Below are 25782 nucleotides of genomic sequence, written 5' to 3'. Positions count from 1 at the left end.
GGTCACCATCCCAGTGGTGGATGATCCCCTCAAAATCATGGATAAGGCCGACTTGTGCCAGCTTGTCCTCCTTCACATCTGGGCTGACATAGTTGACCACCATATCCTCCTCTCCCTCTTCACACACAGGATGGGGTTCTCTGCCACTGTCCTGAATTGGTTTACCTTCTACCTCTTGGGCAGAACACAGGCCGTCCAGCAAGACATGTTGTTTTCTAACTGACTACTAGTCTCCTGCAGAATCCCCCAAGGTGCCATCCTCTCACGATTCTTTTAACTTTTACATATAGCCTCTCGTATACTCCTCGAAGTCCCTGACATAGCCATCCACCAATATGTGAATGATACTCAGTTGTACATTAGAACAAAAAGCAAACAGGACATCAGTCATCTCCGAGATGACCTAGCCATCATCCAGTCCTGGATATCAGCTGCCTACCTTAAACTTAACCTAGCCAAGACCGAATTTGTCCTCATCGACCCCTCACTAAAGAACAACTTGTCCAAAAATGGCTCAATGTTACATACCTAGAAGGATTTAATCTGCAACCCTTGGATTCATCAAAATCATTAGGCTTCACCATTGACAGCAGCTTGTGCTTCCAGAAGCACATAGCCTGGCTCCCAATCTCCACCCATCCCAAAATCAAACCATTCACCCCACCAGGCCCTTGTGGTCTGGCACATTGATGAGGGAAATGCCCTGCTAACAGGGCTCCCAGCCATTCACTTGGCTCCCCTAAAAGCAGCCCACCATGCTGCAGCACGTCTTATAATGGGTGTGCAGTAATTTGACCGAATCATCCCTCTCCTACACAAACTAAATTGGCTTCCGCTCCAGGTCAGGTTACTGTTCAAGATTGCATTTATCATCTACAAAGCAGTCACAAGTAGCACACCAGTGCCTGTCAGCTAAGTGCCACATATCTGGTGGCACACCCTACTTGCACAGCAAATTGACCAACCGGCTCGAGACACCACTCACCCGCAAAGAGAGATTAAATGACATTTTTGTCTGGTTTTCTGGATTTGTGATATAAACACAGAATCGAGTTTCACTAGATTCTTCTTGTGAAATGCAACTTTTGGGACTCACTACATTTTGCACTCCAAACAGTAATTAATGAAAGGTAGTGGGTGAGGGTTAAGGAGCGAGTGGATCAGCCTTGTTTTAAGCAGCTTGGGAAAATACCTTGGTTGAAGGAGGCATTCACAATCTGAAGGAGCTCAATGACGGCATGACCCGGGATCTTTTGTTGGATGGTAGGAGGTATGTCGTCTTTGGCAAAGAAGGTTAGCTTTAGTGGGAAAAGCATCTCAGTGAGATGATTGGCAGTGCGGGGTGAAGTCAGTCCAGTGTGGGGAGGCAGTGTGGAATAGGTAACAGTAGCTCTAATGATTTGGAGGCGCCAATGTGATATCTAATTATATTGATTTTGCTAATGACAAATGACAAAATCATTGTTCTTAACATTACGCCGTTACTATGTTGTATACAATTTAAAACAAATAAAACATCTAAACCCATTCTTACAATAATTTTGCATGCCATTGTCACCCGTTATGCTGAAATAAGAAATGGCCACTTCTGCAGCACGGAAACACTTCTAGTTTGGAAGGTATGTTAGTATACATGCTTTTGTTTGCTGCTATGTCAAGTAAAGAATGGCCGCTGGCATTCATGCTTTTTTCCGATGCCATGTTCAAGCAAAGGATGGGCACTAGCAGGCTAGCAACGCACAATAAGGTGATGGATAAACAAAAACTGATAACAACGCCATGTTAAAGTAAAAAATGGCTGCTCAGCAGGCTGGCAAATTTCGTAAATTTGGAAAATGAATATGAATTTGTGCCTTTATCCACCACCAGACTGAAGTAAATAATGGCCACGGGCCAGAAGGCAATGCTCATAAACAAACAAAGTCGAATATCAAAATCTTCTTTGCATTATTGTCCCAAGTAGTTATACATCAATTAATTTATCCCAGTAAGATGTGTTTTTAAAATATGGATGCAGCATAACTCTCTTTTGATTGATATATGTTCAATTCTTTTGCTCATGTCCTCAACTTCTTGCCACCTCCAAAATGACCCATTGCAAGTCTTTTCAGAAGGTTCTTCTGCTAGGTAGTGTGTCAACATTGAGTGGTTGCTTGAGTGGTTTTAGACTGCATTTTTGATCAGTGTTCGTAGATTCAGTTGTTCATGGAACGTGCTGCTTTTCTAATATCAAACTTAGTGTATTTACATTTTATCCAATAAATTACATTTACAGTTTTACAGTTCAAAGCGGTATTTAGAAGCCAGACAGTATTTTCATGCTGGAATGTGCTTGCATTTCTGGTGAATTTACAAGCTATACAATTTCCACATGGAAGATAGCCATTAAATTCAGGCAACCCCAACATCATAGTCATAGACAGTTATTTGCTTTACCTTTCTGAGCTGATTAAATCCTTCACATTTTTGGCTTTATTAATTGCAAAACGTGGTTCATCTTTCAGATTTTTTACTGATTGAGATATCGGCCCTTTTCTAAGTATCAATATTCTGATACCAGTGCTAAGTGTATCAAAAGCAGTTGCACATACGATTTTTATGGTTTGTCTTCTTGCATTAATGTTTTAACCTGAGCAACTATGTTCTGTATTTTTACCATGCTCGTTTCAAAGATCTGTGTACAGATTTCTTTGGCTATACCCCTTCAAATAGTCCTTTTTTTAAACGGTGCCTTCTCTGAAGTATTACCTTTTTTAAATACCATTGCTTTGTAGTCTCATGGACTGTCTATATAGGAGTTTCTCTCATAAGGTTTATGGATGTTAGCTTGAGAATTGAAGCAGAGTATTTCTATCAGTCTCTTTCTACTAGAGTGTTGTGTCTAGTTTGCCACCCTTACTCATGATCATAATGTCTAAGAATGCCAACTGTTTGTTGTCATGATTATAGGAGATTTCAAGCTATTCTTTCAATAGTTCACCCATTCATGAAAAACGATTAACTGTTATTCTGTTCCAGTCTATATTAAAGTGAAATTGTCGACAAAGATTTTTCCATATGTGGGTGTTATGAGCAAATTGATTGTCTATACAATAAATACAATTATCCTCAAACATTGACATATATTGATTTGCATATTGGGTGCAAAACATTGCTATTCCCATTATTTGGAGAATTTTGTATTAAACTAGATGTATTATGCATGTTAAAAGCTATTGTTTTTTAATGACTCAATGTCTCCAGTTCCTAATGACGTGGATTACACCTCAAATTATTAGAATGAGCATGCCAATAAACATGACCTGTGTCACTGTAAGGATTCTATGCAAAGAGGTTACAAAATACAGTTTGCAAACACAATGGCTATGACCTATAAAGTTTGTCCTATTTAACGACTAAGCACAGGCTTTGATCTGTAAGGAGGGCATTGAGAAAATGGCACACAACTATACAATGCTAGAACTGCTGTATTAGCTCCCCTATCCCTGTGCAATGGAATGGTCAGTGGGCCTCATCATAAATTGGGCAGTAGCCCTTAAATGCGGCAGAAACAGTGTTCCTGCCGCATTTAAGGGTCCACCCAATCTCTAGTCTGACAGCATTTACCCCCAGCTCTAAGTTGGGGGCAAATGAGCTGGGAAAATGGCAATTTTCTGATGGGGAATTACAGTTACTGCCCAACCCATGATCCAGCCGGGATACTGCCCAACTCGTGATGAGGCTGAGTGTCTTTAGGATTTGGCCTGTGCAAATGGTGTGAATACAGTGAACTTACAAGAAGTACACAAACTGTATAATTTCTATATCTTTCATGTATGATTTATGGGACTAATGCTATTGTCATGTCCCGGTCATTCAAATGGTTTCATTACTACCATTGTATAGCCTAACTGTCCATCAGATCTGTATTCACTAATATATAATCTACATACACACATATGCCTTTTTCTTAATGTATATTTAGACAAGGGCACAAAGTTTAACCTTACTCAGAATTCTGATAGTCCTGCACATCTAATTTTACTTCCCGGTTACACCATATGAGGCATGCTCCATGATGTCTGCTGCAGCCATGACTTATGGCAATGTATGATACGGTTGCAGTATTACCAACAGAACTTCTGTCTTCTCATGATAAGTATATGTTATGATGCATGGCCTAGTTCATGAAGGCCTACCTGTCGTTATACATATTTTGGCAGCCAGGCTCTAAACACAAGCCCTGCAAAGACATGTCTGGCAGGAGTTCTACAGTTTGGTGATGTCATATGCAATGACATTGGTATTGTCATCAATGGGGCCATATGTAATGTCATGTTTATCGATATGAGGAGTGCATGTGGGGGCACGTGCTTAAGCTGCATTATCTAATAACTGTTGAATTTCTACATTTCTTAAATTTTGCTCTGCAACCACAGCATCCTTATTTTTTCATAACCGAATGTGCATGGTTTTTAAAGGGTAAGCGTATCCATAACATCCGTTCATTGTATAAATATGGACATTTTTTAATAAACTACCAATGTAAATAGTATCCTGAAGCCTCACTTATCATCTAATGATCCCTTTCTAGGTGTCCTTTAATTCCCCTTCACGAACTGGCTGCCTCTAAACCAAACATGCATTATAGAATTGTAAAGACACTCTACCTAAGCAAAGCCACCACTATATGTAATGTTTAGCCGTGGAAGGCATGTTCAATAGAAATGTCTGCTCAACTACCAAACAAATGCATATGAAAAATACACATCATTTTATTTTTACCTTCTTTCACCTGAATCGCTCTTCCGAAATCAGATACTGCCTGTCTGCCATATGCCACTGGTTGGCTCTATGCTGCCTGAGGCTTAATACTTTAAAAACTGATCTGCTTCCAGCTTCTAAACCTTACTTCTCCTCCCCCTCTCCTCTTTTCTTTCACCCAATCTCCTGCACCACATAACCATGGACAAGACTCTTTTTGGCAACAAGTTGTCTCTACAGTAGTTAATTACCTCTAAAGCTAAGGCTAACAGATTCAACCTCTTGATCAGCTGCAAAATCTCACTATTTCTAATGTTTCTCAATGCTGTGGCCCTAATCTCTATCCGTGTCCTTGTTCTGAGCCAGCTAACTGCAGCCTTTTCATTGGACTCATGCTCTACTACTTAACTGCCAATGACAAGTTACATAATCTTGACACCCATACCCATTTCAACCTCCCAGGTTCCTCACTGACCTCTGCTACCGCTTTGAAATCCTTATTTTGTATACATATTCTCCCGTGGTCTTGGACCCCTACCAGGCTAATATTACCTCGGGAATCACACTTTATTGCATCATGCACCCGTGGTTTAAACAAAAATGCTATTAGTTTTCTAGAAATCAAGTTGACTAATTTCACAGAATGACTCTCAGAAAATATGTATGATTCGCTAAATTTCATAAGGTAATCTTCCCCCCCAAAAAATAGTCATGATGTTTCTATCCTTAGTGAGGTTGGGCCCTGTTTCACTCAAAATTGCTCTTCTGGTCTCAAGTCTCTTCCACAGGGCATGATTCCTAGGCCTTGTCGCCCTCTGAAATAAGTGTCCCAGTTTGTACATTTCCAAGGTTTGTGGCCTCAACAGTTCATGGTGTTGTAAATTTCTGGGTGACCAGAAAGGTTTCCCTTCATCTCAACTAATTGCAAGGTTTTGTGTAGTCTTGTGAGCTGAGGAGCCAGTATATATGGCTGGTGGGTAGGCATAGAGTGGTCCCTGCATTTTGACAAGGCTTTCTCTTGTCTCCTCTCCTCTAACCTCTCTGACCTCAAAGAGACCTCCGTATTTCAATGTCTCCATCTTTTCACTGTCTTGTCTTGACTAGGACTGACTAGGCCCCTGGAATATGCCTGTTCTGGCATTCTAGGAACTGGTTCTCTACTTTGATCACCATCCATTTTCACACCCTGAGTTTACCATCACAGGTTCCTACCTTCCAAGATGTTGCTGCCGTTTGTGCTCTGGTTCCTTTGCCTTTCCTCTCCAACCCCGTTTTTACACTGTCAACTTCCTCTGACCCGCCTTCCCAACCAACTTTAGTACCACCTCTACCTTCTGCAATTCCTTCTTCCTCCTCCCCCTCCACATAACACTTGTCCCCTGATGTTACCTCCTCTGTGCCACGTCCAGCCTTTGATGTTATCACCTAGGCTTTCCACTTGAGATTCACTATGTCCTCCTGCACACTGATACCTCAATCCCTGTCTTGACTTCCAATCCCAGGGACACAATTTTTCAAGTCCACCTGCAACCATCCTCCTTCTGATATTATTATTTCTTCTGTTACTCTCCTATCTCTCGCTACTTCCTTCTGTCTGCTTGTTTTCTTTGGTGCTATCATATTCTGTTTCCCCTTCTCAACTCACACACACTCTTTTTTCAACTCTTACCGGCTTATGTTACCACATCCTCCTTGAACACCTCTGCTGTCACAATTTCTTCCTGCTATCCATGTGTGCCATCTCTCCACTCTATTCCATCTCTCCAGCCTCTACTCCTTCCAACAGTCTCCAGCTTTCTATAAATGTGAGCCTCCTGCTCAAGTAACCCACACTGTGCAAATGAGGATCGGTACTATTATGCTGTCTTCTCCCCACCCGCTGGGTAGAATCTACAGTGAGGGTCTGCACCTATGGGTATAATTGGGTGGTGGTCTGGGATTGACTACTCTGCCTTGGTGCACTTGTGGATGCTTTGCGTTGAAGGATTTGGACCAAGCTTATGATTGAACTGTCTGCCATTTTGGACTTTATCCTTACTCCTTGGTGTTGCTGGTGTTGTGCTGATGGAGTAAGTTTTTTCAGAGCATACTTTAGAGGCTAAAAACCCGCTGGATTCAGTACATTTGTATTTACATTTATGGTTGGATCACGGTGGACTAAAAAGATTGAGGAAAGGATGCAGCAATAGGGTTATGCTATGATAAGTTATTTATAACATGCTTAATACCCAGAGGATTCTAAGCACGGACCCAGGGATTGAACCTGTGTTGCTTTGTGTTGTCTTGCTTCCAATACAAGAGTGTTGCCCCTGAGCTATCCTCCCGAGACAAGGTTAAAACCTTTATAGCTGGTTCTCCGAAGTGGGCTTGTGTGGAAGTGAGAGCACAGAACCCAAGGCCAGCCTGTGGTGTGGCACTGTGATTGTCCCCACTGCATGCTATGGAGCAAGGTGGGTTTAAGAGGGCAACATCCCCATACTGCCACCTGGCCCACATCCACAGGCTCGGTTTTGCAATCAGACCCCGTTTCAACATCTTTTTGTTCCATAAAACTAGGCAGCTTACTCCATGACACTACTTCACATTTTGTATGATGTTCATGCTGTATCACAAAAACCTATAGTAAGTTTGAATGGATTTAATGATTTCATAGGTAGAGATAAACAGAGAAAAAACAATACGGATTATCCTTTACATATTTAAATTATGAAAAAATAAACATCTAATTAATTGAAGGTGATTTATTAAAACAGTATCCTTTTTTTGTAATTAAAACATGACTGTACCTTCATTGCCTCAAATAGCCTGTCTGCAAAAAATGCTGGTTTGCTGGAAGCACACTTAACTGCACAATGAAACAAACAATGCATAGTATTATTTGGTATTTAAGATCTCAATAAAGTTCAAACTCTAAAAAAAGTACAAAGAATCTGAGCATATCTGAAATGCACATAATACAATTAATCACTTTTCTGAAAAAGACACTGCTAGACAGACAGAACCAACAAACACAAGACAACACCATTTGAACAAATCTTTGTACAAAACTGAAACAAATATTTTACATGCATATTAAAATCGAGATTTGAGAAAGAGAGTAACAGGATCCAGTAAGTTAATTGCTTCGTATATAAACTTGTGTTTTTGATTGAGTCATATGGTGTGCTGAGGCTATGTGAGCAGCTCTGTATATTCTCGTTGACATTTCTTTGATTTGGGCTGTTGTGGGGCAAGGCCACCCTACTGATATGGGATACTGACTCGTGACCCCTGGGCAATGTGTTCCCAAATTTTCACATGAGAGATGTCTGTCTACCTTGGAAGCAAAATGTCACTAGACGCTGTTTAAGACATCACACATTCTTGGCTGCACTTAAGAATATACATCTATAAAACAATGAAACTGCATACTTTTTCAGATCTTGTTTACCCCTGTTCTTCGTCTGTTCGGCTTAAACGGGCCCTGTTTTGAAGACAATTATACAGGGAGGGAGCTGCACTCGGTAACCCATCACAGAAATGCCCCTCAACTCACAGAATCTACCATTTACTACCAAACCAGTGAGAAAGGGCACCCACAAAAGAAGGGAATTTAGCATGAGGAGTTGTACAATACAGTACACTTTAGGAGAGGGAGATGTCCCATGCATTCCAACCATTCCTATTATTTTCAGCAGGACCTAGCCAACAAATCTCTGCTTCCTCCCTTCTTTCTCTCTTTTGCGTGACAGTATGAGATTGTCAACTCTGAATAAAGAGGATGATGAGCGACCTGTGATACAGCTCAAATGTCTACTACCCTCATGTTACAGTATGAAAGTTATGGATAGAGATATCTACTATGTTTTGCGTTGCCAAGGCTGAAAGTGGCAGACAAGCACATAAGTTAGACCGTATTGGTGCTCTGGGCTGAGAGGGATAGTGGGGACGGGTTGTGGTGCGTAGATATGCAAAGTGTTTCTATAGTAGACACATTGTACTGTATATGACAACATGAGCCACTGCAATCCATTGCTAGGTATCCAGTGCTGGTATTTGCTTTGCATTCTGTGACTTGTATTCATGGTTTTACAAGGTGAAACATTGTATCCTAGGTGATGGGATGGTACCTGAATAGATAACAAATCAGCCTTGCATCATTTGACTGTTTTACATGCAATGTTTGTGTGTGGACGGTCCAGTGATGTATGTTTCTGTGATGTTGTAGGCTCTCAACTAGGATCCATGACGTTAACGAGGAGAAGTAGGTACTACATGAAAGACAGGTAAAGACATCAATGGCATCCTGTTAAAAGTTAAGACATCTATTATGCGTGAGGCGTTTAACCAGATAGCATTTTGGAAGAGAGGGAACCTGTCTAGTAAACTACAGTCGAGCACCCAGTGAAAGCTCATGTATGGAGAAACATTTCCAATTTCCATGAGTGGTCAATAAGCAAATGTCTGTGAGGCGCTGGTCACATATTTAAATAAACATTTTGCCCAGAAAATTAAGAATAATGCATGATAATTATCCTAAACATCCCTTGGCTGCAGGTCTTATAGAGACATGTTTTTGGAGGGTTCAGATTCTGCCTGAGATGCCAGACTTAAAAACAATCATAATTAGAGGGGTGGGAGGGGGTGATCCTCAAGATATATTTAAAGTTGGGTCATAAAAACATGATAAAAGCAGATGGCATCTACAAGTTTGGCTTTTAGAACTTGCACACTTCATGCGATGGTGATTGTATTGGATGTATATAGGCACAATGAACTATTGTTAGTTCACTTATCTATATGTTCATACACTAATAATTTAATACAAATTATCAAACAAAAAAGATGTGCTATCCGTGGTCTTTGAAATGAAAGGAAAGCAGTGAAAGTTGTATTTGTGCATTTTTAATACAGGTTGTTTACGTGTGTCTTTTCTACAATGTTGACACAAAAAATAAACAAGTAATACTTTATCATTTTCACTTTGGATCTTTTTTTCTTGGATGTTATCCCAGCACAACACTCAGCCAGGAAGGAATGGGTATTGGAGGGTAAGGCAGAATGAGGGAAGATTCAGCTCAAGAGTGATTTTGAAGATGGGAAGTTATATAATTCAATGTTAGCTTTAAAATAATTTGACATGCTTATATTCGATATTAGACATGGTGGTCACATATTGCATTTTGATGACATGGATCTTCATAGTGGGATGTCATGAAAAACATTTGATAGTCAACATTCAATATTTCAATGATCATTGTTATACACAATGGTCAGACAATCCAAAATGATGCAGTGTATTGCATCCGAAAACATAATGGAATATAGAAAGGCACAAAATATTACACGTTCATCAGCATCCCAACATTATTTTATTAGTGAAAATGACATAAGTGTTATATTCATACAGCAATGACAACCTTGAAATTGTTATCATTTGCTACTTCTCCTGAAAAGATGCTCAGGGAAAGATGCTTTAAAACAACAAATCAGATTCAAAAAGAGATAAAATATAAAAAACTCTGGCATATGACAAAATGCCTCGGTACGACTTTTTGTATTGCTGAAAAAATACTGCAAAACAAGGTTTATGACAAATATGGCTATCCACTGTTTTGGAAAACTCAGCAAAACGCCAGGTCCTCAATGTATGTGTTACTGTCTAAAAATGGTATATCTCGGGTGTCTACTATCTTCTTTGCTATTTGCAATGTCCTTGGAGCCTTTTGCTAAACGGGTGATGGACAATGTGAATATAAGGGATATATATCTGAAGGAGGAGAAATGTAAGCTTTCCCTATACGCGGATGGTATCCTGGTCACCGTTACAGAATCGGTACTGTGCATGATCGCATTACTAGATGAACTGGGGAATTTTGGTTCAGCCTCAAATTTACAGTGCTTGGTAATCTCGATCTCTCCTGAATCTGAACAATGTAACATGAAGCTATTGACTATCTGGGGTTAAGATAAGATCCCGTCCGCTATAGGGTTAACTATCCTTCTTTGTTTTCCGAAGTAACTAGCTCTCTGGAATGTTGGAATTCTCAGGAAATCTCTTGGCTAGGCCAAGTTACGGCAGTAAAAATGAACTTAGTGCCTAAGTTGCTATTCCACTTACTTGCACTTCCTGTACATCTAGCATTTCAAAATGTTCATGCTCTACAGAACAGAATATTCTCTTCCGTATGGAAATTTAGAATAGCTTGAAGCTCTAAAAAAAGTCCTGCTGAAGAGTGTAAGGGCAGGTAGAATGGGGGCTCCAGATATTTAACAATATTTTCTCGCCACCCAACTTTCGCATGTGTTTACATGGGGTCTAATGTCATCTTGCCGTAGATGGCTACATATAGGGCAGGATGTATCACTGATCCACCTAGCACAACTCCCCCTTACTAATTCCAAATAATATCCAAGGGATTTCCCTATATTTACATCAATCCTGGTTTCTCTTGCCAGTTGAGACAAGGCAATTTGGAGATGGGGGTTGCTAAGGGACTGGGTTTACTATCCCCAGTTTTGGGTAAACCAGATTTCTCAATAGGAGTTTAAAGAAAGCATTTTGAATATTGTGAAAGGGGTGGGCCGAAAGAATGAAGGCAGACATTCCCAGAAAGAGCCCCACTGACATTCCTGGATTGCAAAATGACATTTGGCTTTGATGAAAATTAGAGGTTCAGATAATCACAGGTGCATCACTGGGCCTCCAACATAGAGGTAAAGACTAGAGCCCCTAGAGCCTTATCTCCCCTAGAACTCACTTACTTGACCGAGGAGAAAGTGTCCATGATCTACAAGCTCTTGGATCACTTTGACCCTCAAGAACGGTTTCCATACAGACTGACACGGGAGCAGGGTCTGTTTACCCATATCAGGAGGAATCTTGGGATCACATCCAGGCTAGGAATCACTGAATTTCCTGATTCACCACTGACAAAGAATGTCAACGAAAACTATGCTATCTGTTGTACTTCCCTCCAGAAAGGCTCCACAGAATGACTCAGGGATACCCCAGTCTATGCTAGAGAGGTTGTGGTAAGGCTGGGACGTACCTAAATATGTGGTTTTCATGTTCTTGGGGAAAGTACCTAAATATGTGGTTTTCATGTTCTTGGGGAAAATACTTTTGGAAAGAGGTTCTTTCTCATATCAAAGCAATCACAGATATTAATTTGCCGCTGGATCCACTTACAACAATCTTGGGAGACACAGGGGAGGGAATCTATCCACTGGGGGCGTAGGGGTGCGGCTCTGGTCTCACATCTCTTGCTTGCAGTGAAAATCACAATAGTGTGCAACTGGAAAAAGCCTGATGGGCCAATTGTACAAATGTGATGGTTTAAAATTTGGGAGATCCTGGTAGCAGAAAAAATAACTGTTCGCTTGCTGGACATGTACGATAAATGTGCATGTGCCTGGCTCCCGTTTATCACCCATGTTAATAATGGAAACCCTGAGCCTACTATATACAAGTACTTGGCTTTACTGTTAATGGTAGGATTGTGTGGGTGCATTGAAGTACCGATGTTGGGACGGGTGGCAGAAAAGGGGAGGGGGATGTCGGATACTGGGTTGTCAGAGTGAGGGTTGTGATTAGAGAAATCAACAATTACTCAGCAAAATTAAGTATTGCTTTGGAATATTGAATGTCAATTACCAGTCTGCCCTGTGGTAATAAATAAAGTTACAAAAAACAACAACTGTAGGTCTCAATACTCAGTACTCAGGACTCAGAAGTCAGATGTGAATGGAGGAGGGAAGAGCTGCATGGGGATGTCAGGGTGAGCTTAAAGTGATTGTGAAGAAGCCAGTGCTGATGGTAGGGGGCGTGGATTCATTGTGAATTGCAGATTATCTGTGTTGTGTGCTCAACAGTACATATCAATATGACCATGTTTTCTGGGACATTCAGTTATAGACCTCTAATGGCCACTCAATCAAAGTCTCAGCCTAAAATATAGGAAAAAGAGGGCTTCAATGTAAGCTGCGAACCCTCAGAATGGGGATTCACCCATTCCACTGTCAACCAGTAAACTGACCCCACAAATGTCAGGCAATAAATCAAAAACATAAATACTAAATGCAATAACCTGTGTCCCAGGCTAATATATCACACCTGTGGTCAAACTAGCATACGTAAACTAAGATTGTACATCCCCCACTGTCAGCATGACTTTCAAACAAGCATGTACAGTAGGCAGACATTTGGTTTACATGTTTCATAATACAGGTTTCGTTTTTGATAATATGGCTTGAAAACATGAAATGCTATTGGAGAGAAGGAGGAGTTCCATTTTAGTGGGGTTGAATTTGAGGTACACACTGGACATCCAAGTTTGCATCAGGCCATGAGTTTTTGGTTTGATAAAAGTGATTTTGGGGTAGTGTTGCGTATCTTCTGTATGTAGATGGAAGTGAATGTTGTGGCTGGCAAAGATGGATCCCAGGATCTCCATTTAGATGTTGAAGGTCCATGCTGGTGTAGATGGCTCCTTGTGAGACTTCAAAGGTGACACCTTTTTCTCTATTTAAGTGCTTCTGCAGTTAACATTTGCAATCTGCCACATATACCTAGCAGCATGTGCAAGAAGTACCATTAGTACATATTGGTCTCTGCTGCATTTTAATGCCCTGCTGTAAAGTCACATATGGATGGGCCTTTAAACATTTGCATTGATTGGCATTCTGCTGCATTTTAGTTCCCTGCTGCAAAGTGGCATCTAGATGGGCCTTTAAACTTGTGCTTTCACTGTCCCTCTGCAACATTCTAGTGCACACGTAGTCTGGGTATCTAAAAGCCTCTGCTACCCCCGTGCATATCTTGTCTAAAGCACTTCCTTCATCTGTGCCTACTTGGCTACTAGGTTGCCTGGTGCATTATTCATGCACTGTGCAGCACCCCTGTCTTTATCTATCCCTCCCTCGCCACTCGCATGACACTCTCTATCTCCCCTATCTGTTCTAACTGCTATTCCATCACCTAACATACCTCTCTCACGAAGTCTGGAAGTAAAACAAAGTTAAAAACCTCTCCTGGACTCTAATCCAGGCCTACCTATTGTTGACACCCATCTCAACACTACTTTCGGGTAGACTATTCTCGACATCTTCTTTACTGTCCCCTCCCCAGACCTATGGACTCCCTACTTGGTATCTACTCTTTCCCCTTTCTCTTCTTCACCCATTAATGGTGCCACTCGATGGGAAGTACTCATGGCATACTTCTCATCCTCTTGGCGCATCATTAATGTCTATCCCACTGGCACAATCATGGCCCAAGGATCTCAACCTACCCTTCGCTTTCTTGACAGGCCCCTGCCCACTCTCATTAACTTCCTCCCTTCTCCCCAACCCCTCTTTCCTGCTCTCATCTATCCTCTCCACCACCCCCAATGGGAGTACCAGGCCCGTGTACCCCTCCTTGGAAAAACTTCAAAAATGGCAATCAGCTTCATTTAGGTACTCTGAATGCTTTTTCCACTGTCAAACACTCCTCTGATATGTATCTCCTTCTTGAAGACTTTAACCTCAATGTTGTCACTCTTACCGAGAAGTGGTTCAACACCAGCTCTGTCACTGCTCTTCACACTCTCCTTCCTGAGGGCTACAAACTCCTCTTCAAACCCAAACCCAGGCCCAATCGGCTGGAGGTGCAGTGGCCCCCGATTTTTGCCGAGTGGGTCCATGCTTCTATCATACCTACTCAATCCTACACCTCTTTTGAATGTCTCATCTGTAGGTTTGGGGTTTCACCCACTCTTTCACTCACCCTTGCCACCATCTGGCCCCATACCTCTTTTCCTCTGTGAATGGGCCAACCTCACCTCCTCCATCTTGACCTCTACTTTCATCCACCCTCCCACCCCTGCTCCTGACTCTCCCTCTAACTATGTCATTGCAAACCTTCACCGCTCCATCTCTAGCACCCTTGACATCCTTTCCCCTGTCATGATGATGCATCTGAAGCCTGCCTCCAAGTGTAATTGATGGTATGACTCTGATCTAGTCTCTCTGAAATGTAAGTACAGAGTAGCTGAAAGGAAGTTGCAGACTTCAGGCTCATCCTCTGACAAACTGGCCTATCACCTGTTCCAAAGTCAATATTGTGTCTATATCCACTTCAAGAGGAGGGCCCACATCCAAGCCTGCATCTCTGGAGCCACTAACAACACGGCAGAACTTTTCAAAATCTACAAGGAACTCCACCTCTCTCCTTCCGTCCAAGGCTCTCTGCACTGCTTTGGCATCCAATTTCACATCTAAAACTCAGGCCATCCTGTCCTCACTCTCCACCCCTCCCATCTCCACTGCGGCTCCTTCTCCCCTGCCTCCCTTGGCTCCCCTCTCTCCATCCCCTGCGCTCTCCTCCCTTCTACCCATAGCACCTGATGAGGTCTCTAAAGTTGTCAGCTCTATCAAGGTCTCACCCCTCACATCTTGGACCTTGACAAGAAGGCACACTTCCAGCTTCACCTCCCTAGGGCATTCTCCCTTTCCTCACCTTTCCCCAGAAGCTCAATGTCTCCAGAAAGCTGGTCCTCTCTAGGCTGGATTACTGTAACAGCCTCTTCCACAATCTTCCCCTTTCCTCCCTACGCCCCCTGCAGCTATTCCAGAATAGGGCTGCAAGACCTATCATTGTCCTCAAGCCCAGGCGCCATATCTCTCCAGCCCTAAAGTCCCTTCATTGGCACCCAGTGACCACGAGGATGAAATGCAAGACCCTCTACATCATCCACAAGGCTTTCTGGGGCCTAGGGCCACACTATCTCTAACTTTCTCCCCCTAAATACTTCCCTGCTAGATCCCTACGCTCCTCTAACTCCAACTCTCTGCTTGTCCAACACTTCTCAAAGCAGACAGTGGGGGGCAGGTCCCTCTCTTTGGATGGTGCCTCTCTTTGGAACAGACTTGAGTCAGACATCCTTAAATTCCGGAAACTTCTGAAAACTCTTCTTTTCTCTACTTCTTTCCCTCTTTCCCTTCCCTGCTAGCCACTCCACTACCGCTGAGATTGGTGGCCTGGTCCTCATGAATCTCCGAAGCTACCAGGCTTTTTTCCAAGTCAACACCAGAACCCTCAACCCTCGGCACTGCCCTTGCTGGCCCTCTGCCTGGCAGATGTGCATCCCCCCGCGGGACAGCTTTGCCCTAGCACTTAGTCAGGGGCCTCCTCCCTTGGCTTCTCATGGCACTTCCCACCCGGGCTCTCACCAACACTTATCCATTCCTTATTCCCTCCACCGAACTCTCCCATCCCTATCTCCTGTCCTTCTCTTCACTGCACCTGCGCATCTGAATGTCACAAGGCCTAGTAGGACCACAATTTTATATTCATTGTTTTGCCAGTTATTTTCTACCCTTGTTCCCTCCCCACTTGTCTTATGGTGCCTTGAAACACCATTCTGTTATTTTGGTGCCTAACAAATGCTCAATAAATAACTAAACAAATACCATCTATAAGGGGTGATCTGGAAGTTATATATCTGGCCAAACTGGTGGTAGTTTACAGGTATGAGATGTATACTTAAAGGTTGATCTCAACGATTCCAGGCTGTTTTGTAGTATGCTGATGAGGTGCTTCATAATCCACTGTGTCGTAGGCTGAAGAGAGATCAAGGAGTACCAGATGGCAGGAGTGACTATTATCAAGGATTCATAGAACATTTTCTACCACTTCAATGGTGGCAGTTTCCATGCTGTAGTTGGGACTAAAGACATATTGGTAGTTCTGTAGCCCATTGTTGCTGTTGATGTGTGCATGAACTTCAGTTGTTTTGGCTGTTTTGAAGACCTTGCAAAACAAATAAAGGTGCCTAATTGGCTGATAGTTGCAGAAGTGATCAGGTTCTAATGCGTTTTTTAGGAGTGGGAGTATTTTTTTGATTTGATTGTACTTGGAAAAAGCCCTTGGGAGAGGGATGCATTGACAATAGCCAGGAATGATGGAGTGTTTCCGAGGAGAGTTCCATGAGAATGGTGGCTGTCAGAATGTCATCAGAGAAGGATTATCTTTGTGCTTTGTGGGATGGTAGAATAATATGCAGGTCCTCCATGGAGTGAGTTTTGAATGTGGTCGATGTAGTTTCACACAGTTGGATGAGTGCAGCAGTGTGTGTAATGTCGTTAATGCCGGTGTTTTGGTTGGATCTTACTGATCTCGACAATGAAAAGGTTATTCATGTTTATGCAATGGAATAGAGGATTTTGAGGGTCAAATAAAGGCTTAATGTACTGTTTAACTGCTTTCAAGAAAGGTGTACTTTCATTTTAGTAGTAAGTGGTTGTCGCTGTTTATCAGTTGTATGTGGGCATTCAGAGTTCTTTCAGTGTGGTTAGGTCAGATGAGGTTCCCAAATTGAGGTTGACCTTGTTTTCAGATAACCTTTCTACTATTATTAGGATCCTTCATTTTCTAGGGGGTGATGATTTATGTCTGAGAATTGCATATTGATGTTGGTCTTCAGCGGGTAGTTGAGAGCTATTAGTATGCCATTGCAGTCTATAAAAAGGGGTCCTAATAGTGGGGAGAAGAGGTTGGTGAGGTCATTAATTTGTGGTGCTATAGGGAAGTCTTTGAAGGAGCAGAATGTCTGAATGATAGGCTTAGTATGTGTGTGGTTGGATGGGTGGATGCAGGCGATAATTATGGTATTGGCAAAGTGAGTCAATCAGTAATTTGGTACCCTTCTGTTGGAATGGAGTGTTGGCATGACAGTGGCCCTCATGAGGTTGCCGGTAGGCCTCTGTTGCTACCAGCGGCCTACCGGCAACCTCCGCTTACCGTCTCTGCTGCCTGATATCCCAGTAATACCAGGATATTCCAGGCGGCAGAGGTACAATATGTTCCCCTTCCCATGGCGTCCAATATGACTCCACGGGAATGGGATCACTGAAGCACGGGCACCGTTAGTAATGGTGCCCGTGCTTCCGTGAAAAATCTGCTGCTATGGGCTTGAACAACTGGCAGGTAAGGCCTGCTGGTAGTTCAATGCCCCAACCGACAGATTTGTAGTTTGACGGTAACCGCTGTTACCAGCACATTTTTCCAAACTAGCAAACTTATAGCGAGGACCAGTGACATCAAGACTAGGATGCTGGCTGTAGGTTGGGTCGGTTTTGTGCTGGGTCAGTTTTGTTTTAATAGGCTGAGCAATGCTTACTTTTTAGAATTGGTAGTGTGTGTCGTTGTCCTACTGGAGGCCAGGTCAGTCAAGTTGTCAATGAATAGGTGTTACTTTCAGTGGCCTGTAGATGACGTTGAAGGTGACTGTTTCTGAGGTAAAGAGGGGAAATGTCAAGGGAGTGCTTTGATGGATCAGCATATCATCTACCTCTAGTGTGGTAAAGGGCAAAGAAAATGTGTGGATGCTGGCGAATCCTCTGCCAGCCATGTGCATTTTGTTTCTGAGTTGAATGCTCTAGCTGCAGGGGATTGGACATCTAGGGTGCGTGGTGAGGCAGGGAGAAACCATGTTTCAGTGATGAAGAGTCCTGGCAGGTTGTGAGTGGTAATGATCTCTGCAATGTCATTTGCATGTGTGATTGATCAGAGGACACTAATGAGCATCAGTTTTGTCTTCTGTGTGTTGGTAGGAGGTGCTGTATATGTTGGAATGAAACAAATGTGTTTGCTGTGATTTGAAGTATGTGATAGTGAACGAGTTATGTGTTATTTGCATCGTCTGATGAGTGTTGGGATGGGATGTTAAGAAAGGGGGTGATATACATGGCTTGTGGCTTCTATGAGATGTTGTGATTGTGGGTCCAACACGAGTTGCCCTTGCCTACATCAGCCCTTTGCTTTGACCCTGGGACAAGAGATACTTCCGTAGGATGGTTTAGGTGCAGAGGGTGAGGTCAGGAGTCGAACAGAGTGTGGGTGGGGGAATAAACAGAAACAAAATCACCAGAATGTATGAGAGAGAGGAAGACCTGCACAAAGGATGGAGGTGGTTCGGAGTAAACTTAAGTGGAGACAACCACCAGAAAAGAAGGAAGGGACAGGAGAAGAGCATCAGAGATGGCTGAAGGCAGATGGAGGATGACAGCATACACACATGGGAAGAGTTGAGGGGAGGAGATGGGCAGAGAGCTGGAGGCTGGGGGAGCAGTGGCATAAAGACAAACGTGCCAGAAAAGTTGTCAAATAACCTGTACTCTGGGAAGGCGCCCACAGCAGAGTCTTCAATCATGTTTTATCTCAGTTTGCTTTTTAGATAGAATACATTTACATTTTCCGATCAGTATAGCCCTTCCCACAAGGGTAGTCCAGCACTAAAATGCTAGGCACTTCTACTCTGAACCAGATTATCATAAAAAAAATGCAAATATGTAGTTCCCTATGCAGCAAGGAGGCTCCATTTTTTAATCTGAATGGGGACATCTTTGTGGTTTTGAAGAGTGATATTTGGGGATTCCTTTCCATTTGAGTTTGTCCCACTTTTAAGTTATTTACTCCTAATTTCTTATATCATTTTTTTCACTAATCTCTCTTTCTGCAGGTGATTTAATTAATAGGGTAAATATGTTCTGTTTTCTAATTAACTATGCTCATTTACTGCATTTGTGGTAATTCAGTTGCTATTATTTGGACATAATGTGCATCATAGAGGTTCGGTAATTGACATATATACCTGATTATCAGGTATGCATGCACCTTTGGGAACTAACGAAATTAGCTTCTTCTCATCACCAACTAAATAATGTGAATTGTATTTGTGTACTAATTACTGCAAAATCTCTTTTCGAAAGGTGGTTTCTTTGTTTCTTTATTTCTCTTCAGGCATTGAAAGACAGATCGTAGCATTGAAAAGTGCAAACCTTCGTGAAAAAGGGAGGACTGTGTGATGCAGCACCCACTTCCATGTCACACCCCCAGGCCACACATTCTTAATGTTGAATGAATTACTTTTGTAAATACCATCACTCGAAGCATGGCACATACAAGTGAGAACAAACGTGGTCATTTCGGCCCTCTGCTCAAATGTACAATGTACTGAATTGGGATTGTGCTAGTAGCAGAAAAAGTGGTAGGTCCAAAAAGAGGTTTCCCTCCATTTCCTGATCATTGTTTGGAAAATCAAGTGAAACCTTATCAGTACTAAAAGATCCCTACGATATGGCCTGGGGCACATTCCACACACTCGACTGGGCAGAGTGGTGTTTTACACACAATCAAAGCAATGTCTTTTCCTTCTTGCACAGAACCTGCAATTGACAGATTCAGGCAACGGATCCCTAAGATGATCATAATCAGTTCTTTGTTAACTCTTTGTATCCCTTACAAGAAATCTTGGCTGGGAGTTTTTGACATTATCGAATACTAGCAGAAGTACCCGTTTCTGAATGGACTCTGTAGACAGACATGATAACACTGATCCTGTAGGTCGATTCGCTTATCACTTGATGTGCTTTGCAACCTGAAGTAAACTGCACTGAGTATCGGTGCATTTGGCTGGCTGACATACCACGGAGAAGACATTGGGGGAGGCAAGAGTTGGTTTACTGCTGCATACTGTGTCCTTCTGTGCTCTCTCCCCACCTGTCGCCTCACCCTGACGTGGTGCAGTTCATTGCAGTGCATTGCAGTGCACATATCTTGGAAACCACGCATGCTAGGCCCTGGACCTCAAATTTTGTTCCTTGTGTTGGGACTGGTCCTTCTACGACCATATTGATGTTTCTTCAATTCCATGCAACCGTCTCATGTGTAAAGGTCCTGAAATCCGATAAAAGGGGTGGGGTGTCCAAATGTCATGTAGCTAGTAACGTCTGGAGGGTCCTAACAGGTTACTATGTAACATTTGGTGCAGATTGGTGAACCGGTGTGGAATTGTTTTCGCCAAGCCACAAACTCACAGACACATTTTGACTTGTGCTGAAATCTGGGGAATAGGGTGAGATGTCCAAATGTAACGTAGCCAATAGTGTCTGGAGGGTCCTAACAGGTAACTATGCAAAATGTTGTGCAGATTAGTGAAACGGTGTGGAATTTTATAACAAACAACTCTTTGCCACAAACCCAGAAATCAATAAACACATTTTGACTTTTGCTGAAACCCGGGGAAAGGATGGGGTGTCCATATGTCATGTACCCATTAATGTCCAGATAATCCTAACAGGCAACTATGCAAAATGTGGTGCAGATTGGTGAAATAGTCTGGAATTTTATAAGGAACAACGCTTCACCACAAATCCCACCACAAACAAACACATTTTGACTTTTATATATATAGATAGATTACTCAGATTTACAAGTTTTCAAAATCTATTGGCTGCAAGAGTAAGGTCATCAGGTCACCAAATTAGGTTTACATCCCACTTGTAATAAGTGATGTAATCTACGACCATGACACCAAATCTATCCAATTTTGGTCTTTGATACTGTATACTAGGTAGCCATCCCCTGCAACCCAAGGTACACCTTTCATCATTTGTGCGAGAAAAATATGGTATTTGCAACAGGGCAGAAACACATATGATGTGGCTGCAGTTTTACTAAGAATGCAAATACAGCCATTCACTCTGTACGAGAAATTAGCAATGAGAGGGTATCTGAGAAATCATAAAAGAGATCAAAATGTTGAATCACAAACAGGAATGTATGTATGCAAAGAAAAGAGAGAGAACACAAAGGCACATTTACAGTGCTAGCAGATTCTGTTAGCATTACTATCAAAATAGTGTATCAAAATGTGTCACTTGATAAAGAGGGAAGCGACCTTAAAACTAAATATTAAAAAGAAAAAACGTTTTATATGTCTATTGCAGCATAAGGGGGTACATACCCTGTAGTAAGGCATTACATGTGGAAACTGTGTTGGCTGTCCCCTAATGGTAACTACAAAATAGTTTCACTGTAACAACTTTCTCTAAAATATGCAGCACCACACTAAAAACGTGAGTCCCAATGTAGAGTATGCTATAAAATGTCTCTGTACACAGATGTATGTAGGCAAAACCCAAGGCCAAGTCCGGAAGAATGATTTGTCCACTGGTCCTGTATTAGGGATGAGGTGCCAGACAAACCCATAGTTAACAATTCATGAAAGCAGTGCATTTTGACACATTTTAATGTCATTTGTTTTACAACAGGTTGCGCTTTGGACACTGTAAAACACAGGCTTAATGTGTGCATTGAGAGTAATGGCTTACTTGTGGACTAAAGCATGCTGATGATACAATCAGTCAATCTCCAGGAATGTATAACTATTTGTGGGGGAGAAAAATGTCAAGTGTAGTTCCCATATGAGCGTACCGGAGAAGCAATGTACATAATTGTGATTGTCCTAGAGTTGCACAGTAATTTATTTCTTAAAAATCAGCTCCTCTGCTAGTAGGGAATATAGGCCCTTAGGCAATGGGAGTGGGCGTGATTACCATTATCGGTGATTATATATGATGTAGTATGCCGCTCCTCCCACCTTTGTGAAATTGCTAACTGCACATGAGTACTGACTGAATAGAACCTGTTTTGCCACACTAAATGGTACAACATACATTTCTGCAAAAGCATTGTGTCAAAGGACAGATCACAGAATGTCACAAATAATAACACCATTGGATCTGTCTGCTGTTGAAATCCTGGCAGAGAGATATATTACCCTGGTGCAGGAAAGATTAACCTTGCGATGGGCGTGGTCCTTTCCTGGTGCTCTCACACCATTACCTTTGCAGTACATCGGTTGAGATACACATTTTGATTGACTTGGTATTTTCTATGTGTTCCATCCCAAAAAACTGAACATAAACTGAGGATTAAAAGCACAACCAGAGGCCAATAATTCTCCCCACCACGATCATGAAGAGAAAAGGTGAGTTGCACTGAGAGACCGGCTCACACATAGATGCAAATTAGTGGGGTGTCCTCTGACTTAAAGCAAGTGACTCTCACTTAAGAACGCTATTTTGTCTGTAGGTATATGGTATTAGTATGTTTTGTCTAGAGATTAATGAGGGAACAAGGTAAGATTTTATTCAACCACTGCTCCACCAGAAGTGGAGACAAGTTTGGCATGAAGCACAATTTTGTTTTGTACAGGTAACTCTGCCAAATGTGGTGCGGATTGATGAAAAGGTGTGGAATTCTATAAGGAAAAAAGCTTTGCCAAGCCAAAAACCCACAAACAAATGTTGACTTTTCCTGAAATCCAGGGAAGAGAGTGGGGTATCCAAGTGTCACATAGCCAGTAATGTCCGGAAGGTCCTAACAGATAACTGTGCAAAATGTGGTGCATATTGTTGAAACGGTGTGGAATTGTATAGGGAACATACGCGAAGCCACAACCCCACACACACATTTTTCTTTTTTATGAAATCCGGGGAAAGGTGTTGGGTGTCCAAATGTCATGTAGCCAGTAATGTCCCGAGGGTCCTAACAGGTGACTTTTCAACATTTAGTGCAGATTGGTGAAACGGTGTGGAATTTTATAGGGAACATAACAAAGTCACAAACCCACAAACCCAGAGACTTTTGCTGAAATCTGGGGAAAGGAGTGGGGTGTCTGAATGTCATGTAACCAGTAATGTCTGGAGGATCCTAACAAGTGACTGTGCAAGCTGTTGTGCAGATTGGGGAAACGCTGTGCAATTTTATAGGGAACATATGCAAAGCCACAAACCCACCCCCACATTTTCACTTTTGCTGAAATCCAGGGAAAGGGGTGGGGTGTCCAGAGATCATGTAGCCAATAATGTCCAAAGGGTCCTAACAGGTGACTGTGCAGAATTTGGTGCAGATTGGTGAAACCATGTGGAATTGTACAGGGAACATGCGCTTTGTCACAAACTCACAAACCCACCCATTTTCACGTTTATATTTATACATTTCTGCATATATTGGGAAAATGTAAAGTAGAATCAACACCACACGTACCTGCATGTTCTATATTACAAATGATGAGGTGTAAGTGTATCAAGGAGGCAGATTTGAGGTTGCATTTGCATAATGGGGACCATTATACAGAGGCCAAATATATGGTTGTTACGAATGATAAATGATTAAAGATAATCATGCAATATGTATTGATTTATTTATCTTTGTGTTGTGAATTCTATTAGTGCCAAAAGCAATGCCACTAGCTTCAGTGTGTGCTTCTACAGAGACAGAAACAATGTTAGAAAAATACCTACAGATAAAGAACATTGTTACATTTTTATTTATAAACATGGTAAAAGGACAAAGGGAGTCAAGACAAGGTGCAAGCAATCCATTAAGTGTAGCATTCCCAGGAGGCTGGAAGTGCTGGCTAGGCTGATTATCCTATGAGTTTACAAGAACAAGGGAAACTGACCATGGCCTCGATGTCCAAGAGCAAAACTCTCTTCAGTGATATCTTTAAGATATATTTTTCTTGTCTTAGATCTGTTTTAGGTTGTTCTGAAGGTTGCATCCATGATTCATAAGGGGTGTGTTTGGGGAGAATATTCTCTTAAATGGACCAAGACCAATTTTCACAGTATCTCAATGTTCTGGCACGTTTATAGTGCTCTTCTCTATTTAAAGGTTAGAGAGGGCATGTTTGCCAACACATGTTATTTTTTTACAGATCATTTTATTTTATATAAATGTCCCTCATACGTGTCAGGACAGTAGATTCAAGAGAAAAGTCTGTCAGAGAGAAATGTATATGACAATTCAAGGGAATGAATGGAAAGCTGTCTTACAGAGACAATGTTAGAGCTAGTACTGTTACTAACAATACACACAACTGGTGTGTTTGCTCATATTTATGTTGAAGAAAGAGCACATATGGGGCATAATTCACAGAAGTGTTTTATGACGGCAAAATCCCACTGGAAAAGTTCAGTGAATTACGGCCATAGTGTTTGGAGGATAAGTGATTTGATTGCGTCACGTTAAATTATGTTTTCCCCAAAAATAACTCAACAGTGGACTTGGAAAAGAGTACTCTGTTTGTGTCCCACAAGGTCAAAACACAGCGGGCCTCATTACAAGTTCAGTGGTACAAGAAAACTTATTGTAAAATGGTGGTCATTGAATTACTGTCACTTTATCAGTACTTTCACACATTGCCAAACTAAAGGTTTGGCAGTGAAGTGAAGTATTTACCTCAAGCTCTCTTCTTGGGGATGGGTGAAGTATGTCTATATACCCACATTCTGCAACAAGCTATACTAGAAGTAGGAAGAGAGTTTTTGAAACAAATAGAGAAGACAAAAAATATAGTCTGAAGGAATTTGTAGACTAGAGTGTCACAGTTGCTCTGACAAAACAATCCATTCCAGGGGCAGATGTTTCAACACATAGAAGGAAAGGCCAAGAGCACCTTGGTTGCTCCCATTGTAATCAACCTCTGTGCTATTGTTTAACAAACAGACATGTCTGTACAATGACAAATCCATACCAAATCCTTATGAAACCCTAAAAATGAGGTATAAATTACATCATTGTCGTTTGACAATGTACAAAAGAGGAAGCCACATAGGTCCTCCAATGCATTAATAACCATACAAATAATCTCAACTTCACATTTAGTTTTTAGTGTCAGGAACATCTACTTTCTAAGATTTAGGGGGGAGAACTCTTTCACAGGCCAACCAACTGAAATGCATTACTGTGCTTGAACCGACATCGTCCATGGCATGGCCAGCATATTTTACAGTTTGGCATATGTTTGTTACTGCAATAGGACAATTGCAAAAGACAGGCATATGGTGTTGAGTGAGACACATGAGTGAAGTGGAAAAGTGAGAGAATGAAAATATCTGTAAAATAAACTCTTACAGAGGACAACCAAATGGGCAAGGAATAACAAGAGAGCATCACTACTGGAACCAACAGTTATCAAACCTGCTGTAGACAGGATAATATGTGCAACAAATGACACAGATTTGCCATACACGATTAAGCATGTGATCTTGAAGAACTGGCACATGTTCAACACTGGCAAAAGCCACTTTAATTCTCTGATGTTTTCATGTAAATTGAATGCAAACATCAGAGATAATGTGATCATGAACATCAAATGCTACCCAGATCCAGAACAATTATTAAACAATTGAGTTTTGCAGCAACCAGAGTCCACAAACCCTAAA

General features: G+C 41.8%; 1 protein-coding gene across 2 annotated transcripts in view; it reads right to left on the bottom strand.

Moving 5' to 3' along the window:
- Window positions 1–25782, bottom strand: part of LOC138510294 (annexin A1-like) — a 211170-nt gene that overhangs the window by 7525 nt on the left and 177863 nt on the right. For both annotated transcript variants that reach the window (XM_069625825.1, XM_069625826.1), the window contains exon 11: window positions 7530–7588. In XM_069625825.1, coding sequence (XP_069481926.1) covers window positions 7530–7588 — 59 coding nt within the window. The remainder of the gene's footprint in view (window positions 1–7529; window positions 7589–25782) is intronic.

The sequence above is a fragment of the Ambystoma mexicanum genome, chromosome 6p (genome assembly GCF_040938575.1).
Source record: "Ambystoma mexicanum isolate Mex_15411 chromosome 6p, UKY_AmexF1_1, whole genome shotgun sequence".
In the NCBI taxonomy this organism is placed as follows: domain Eukaryota; kingdom Metazoa; phylum Chordata; class Amphibia; order Caudata; family Ambystomatidae; genus Ambystoma; species Ambystoma mexicanum.
This window is presented reverse-complemented; position numbering and strand designations above follow the sequence as displayed.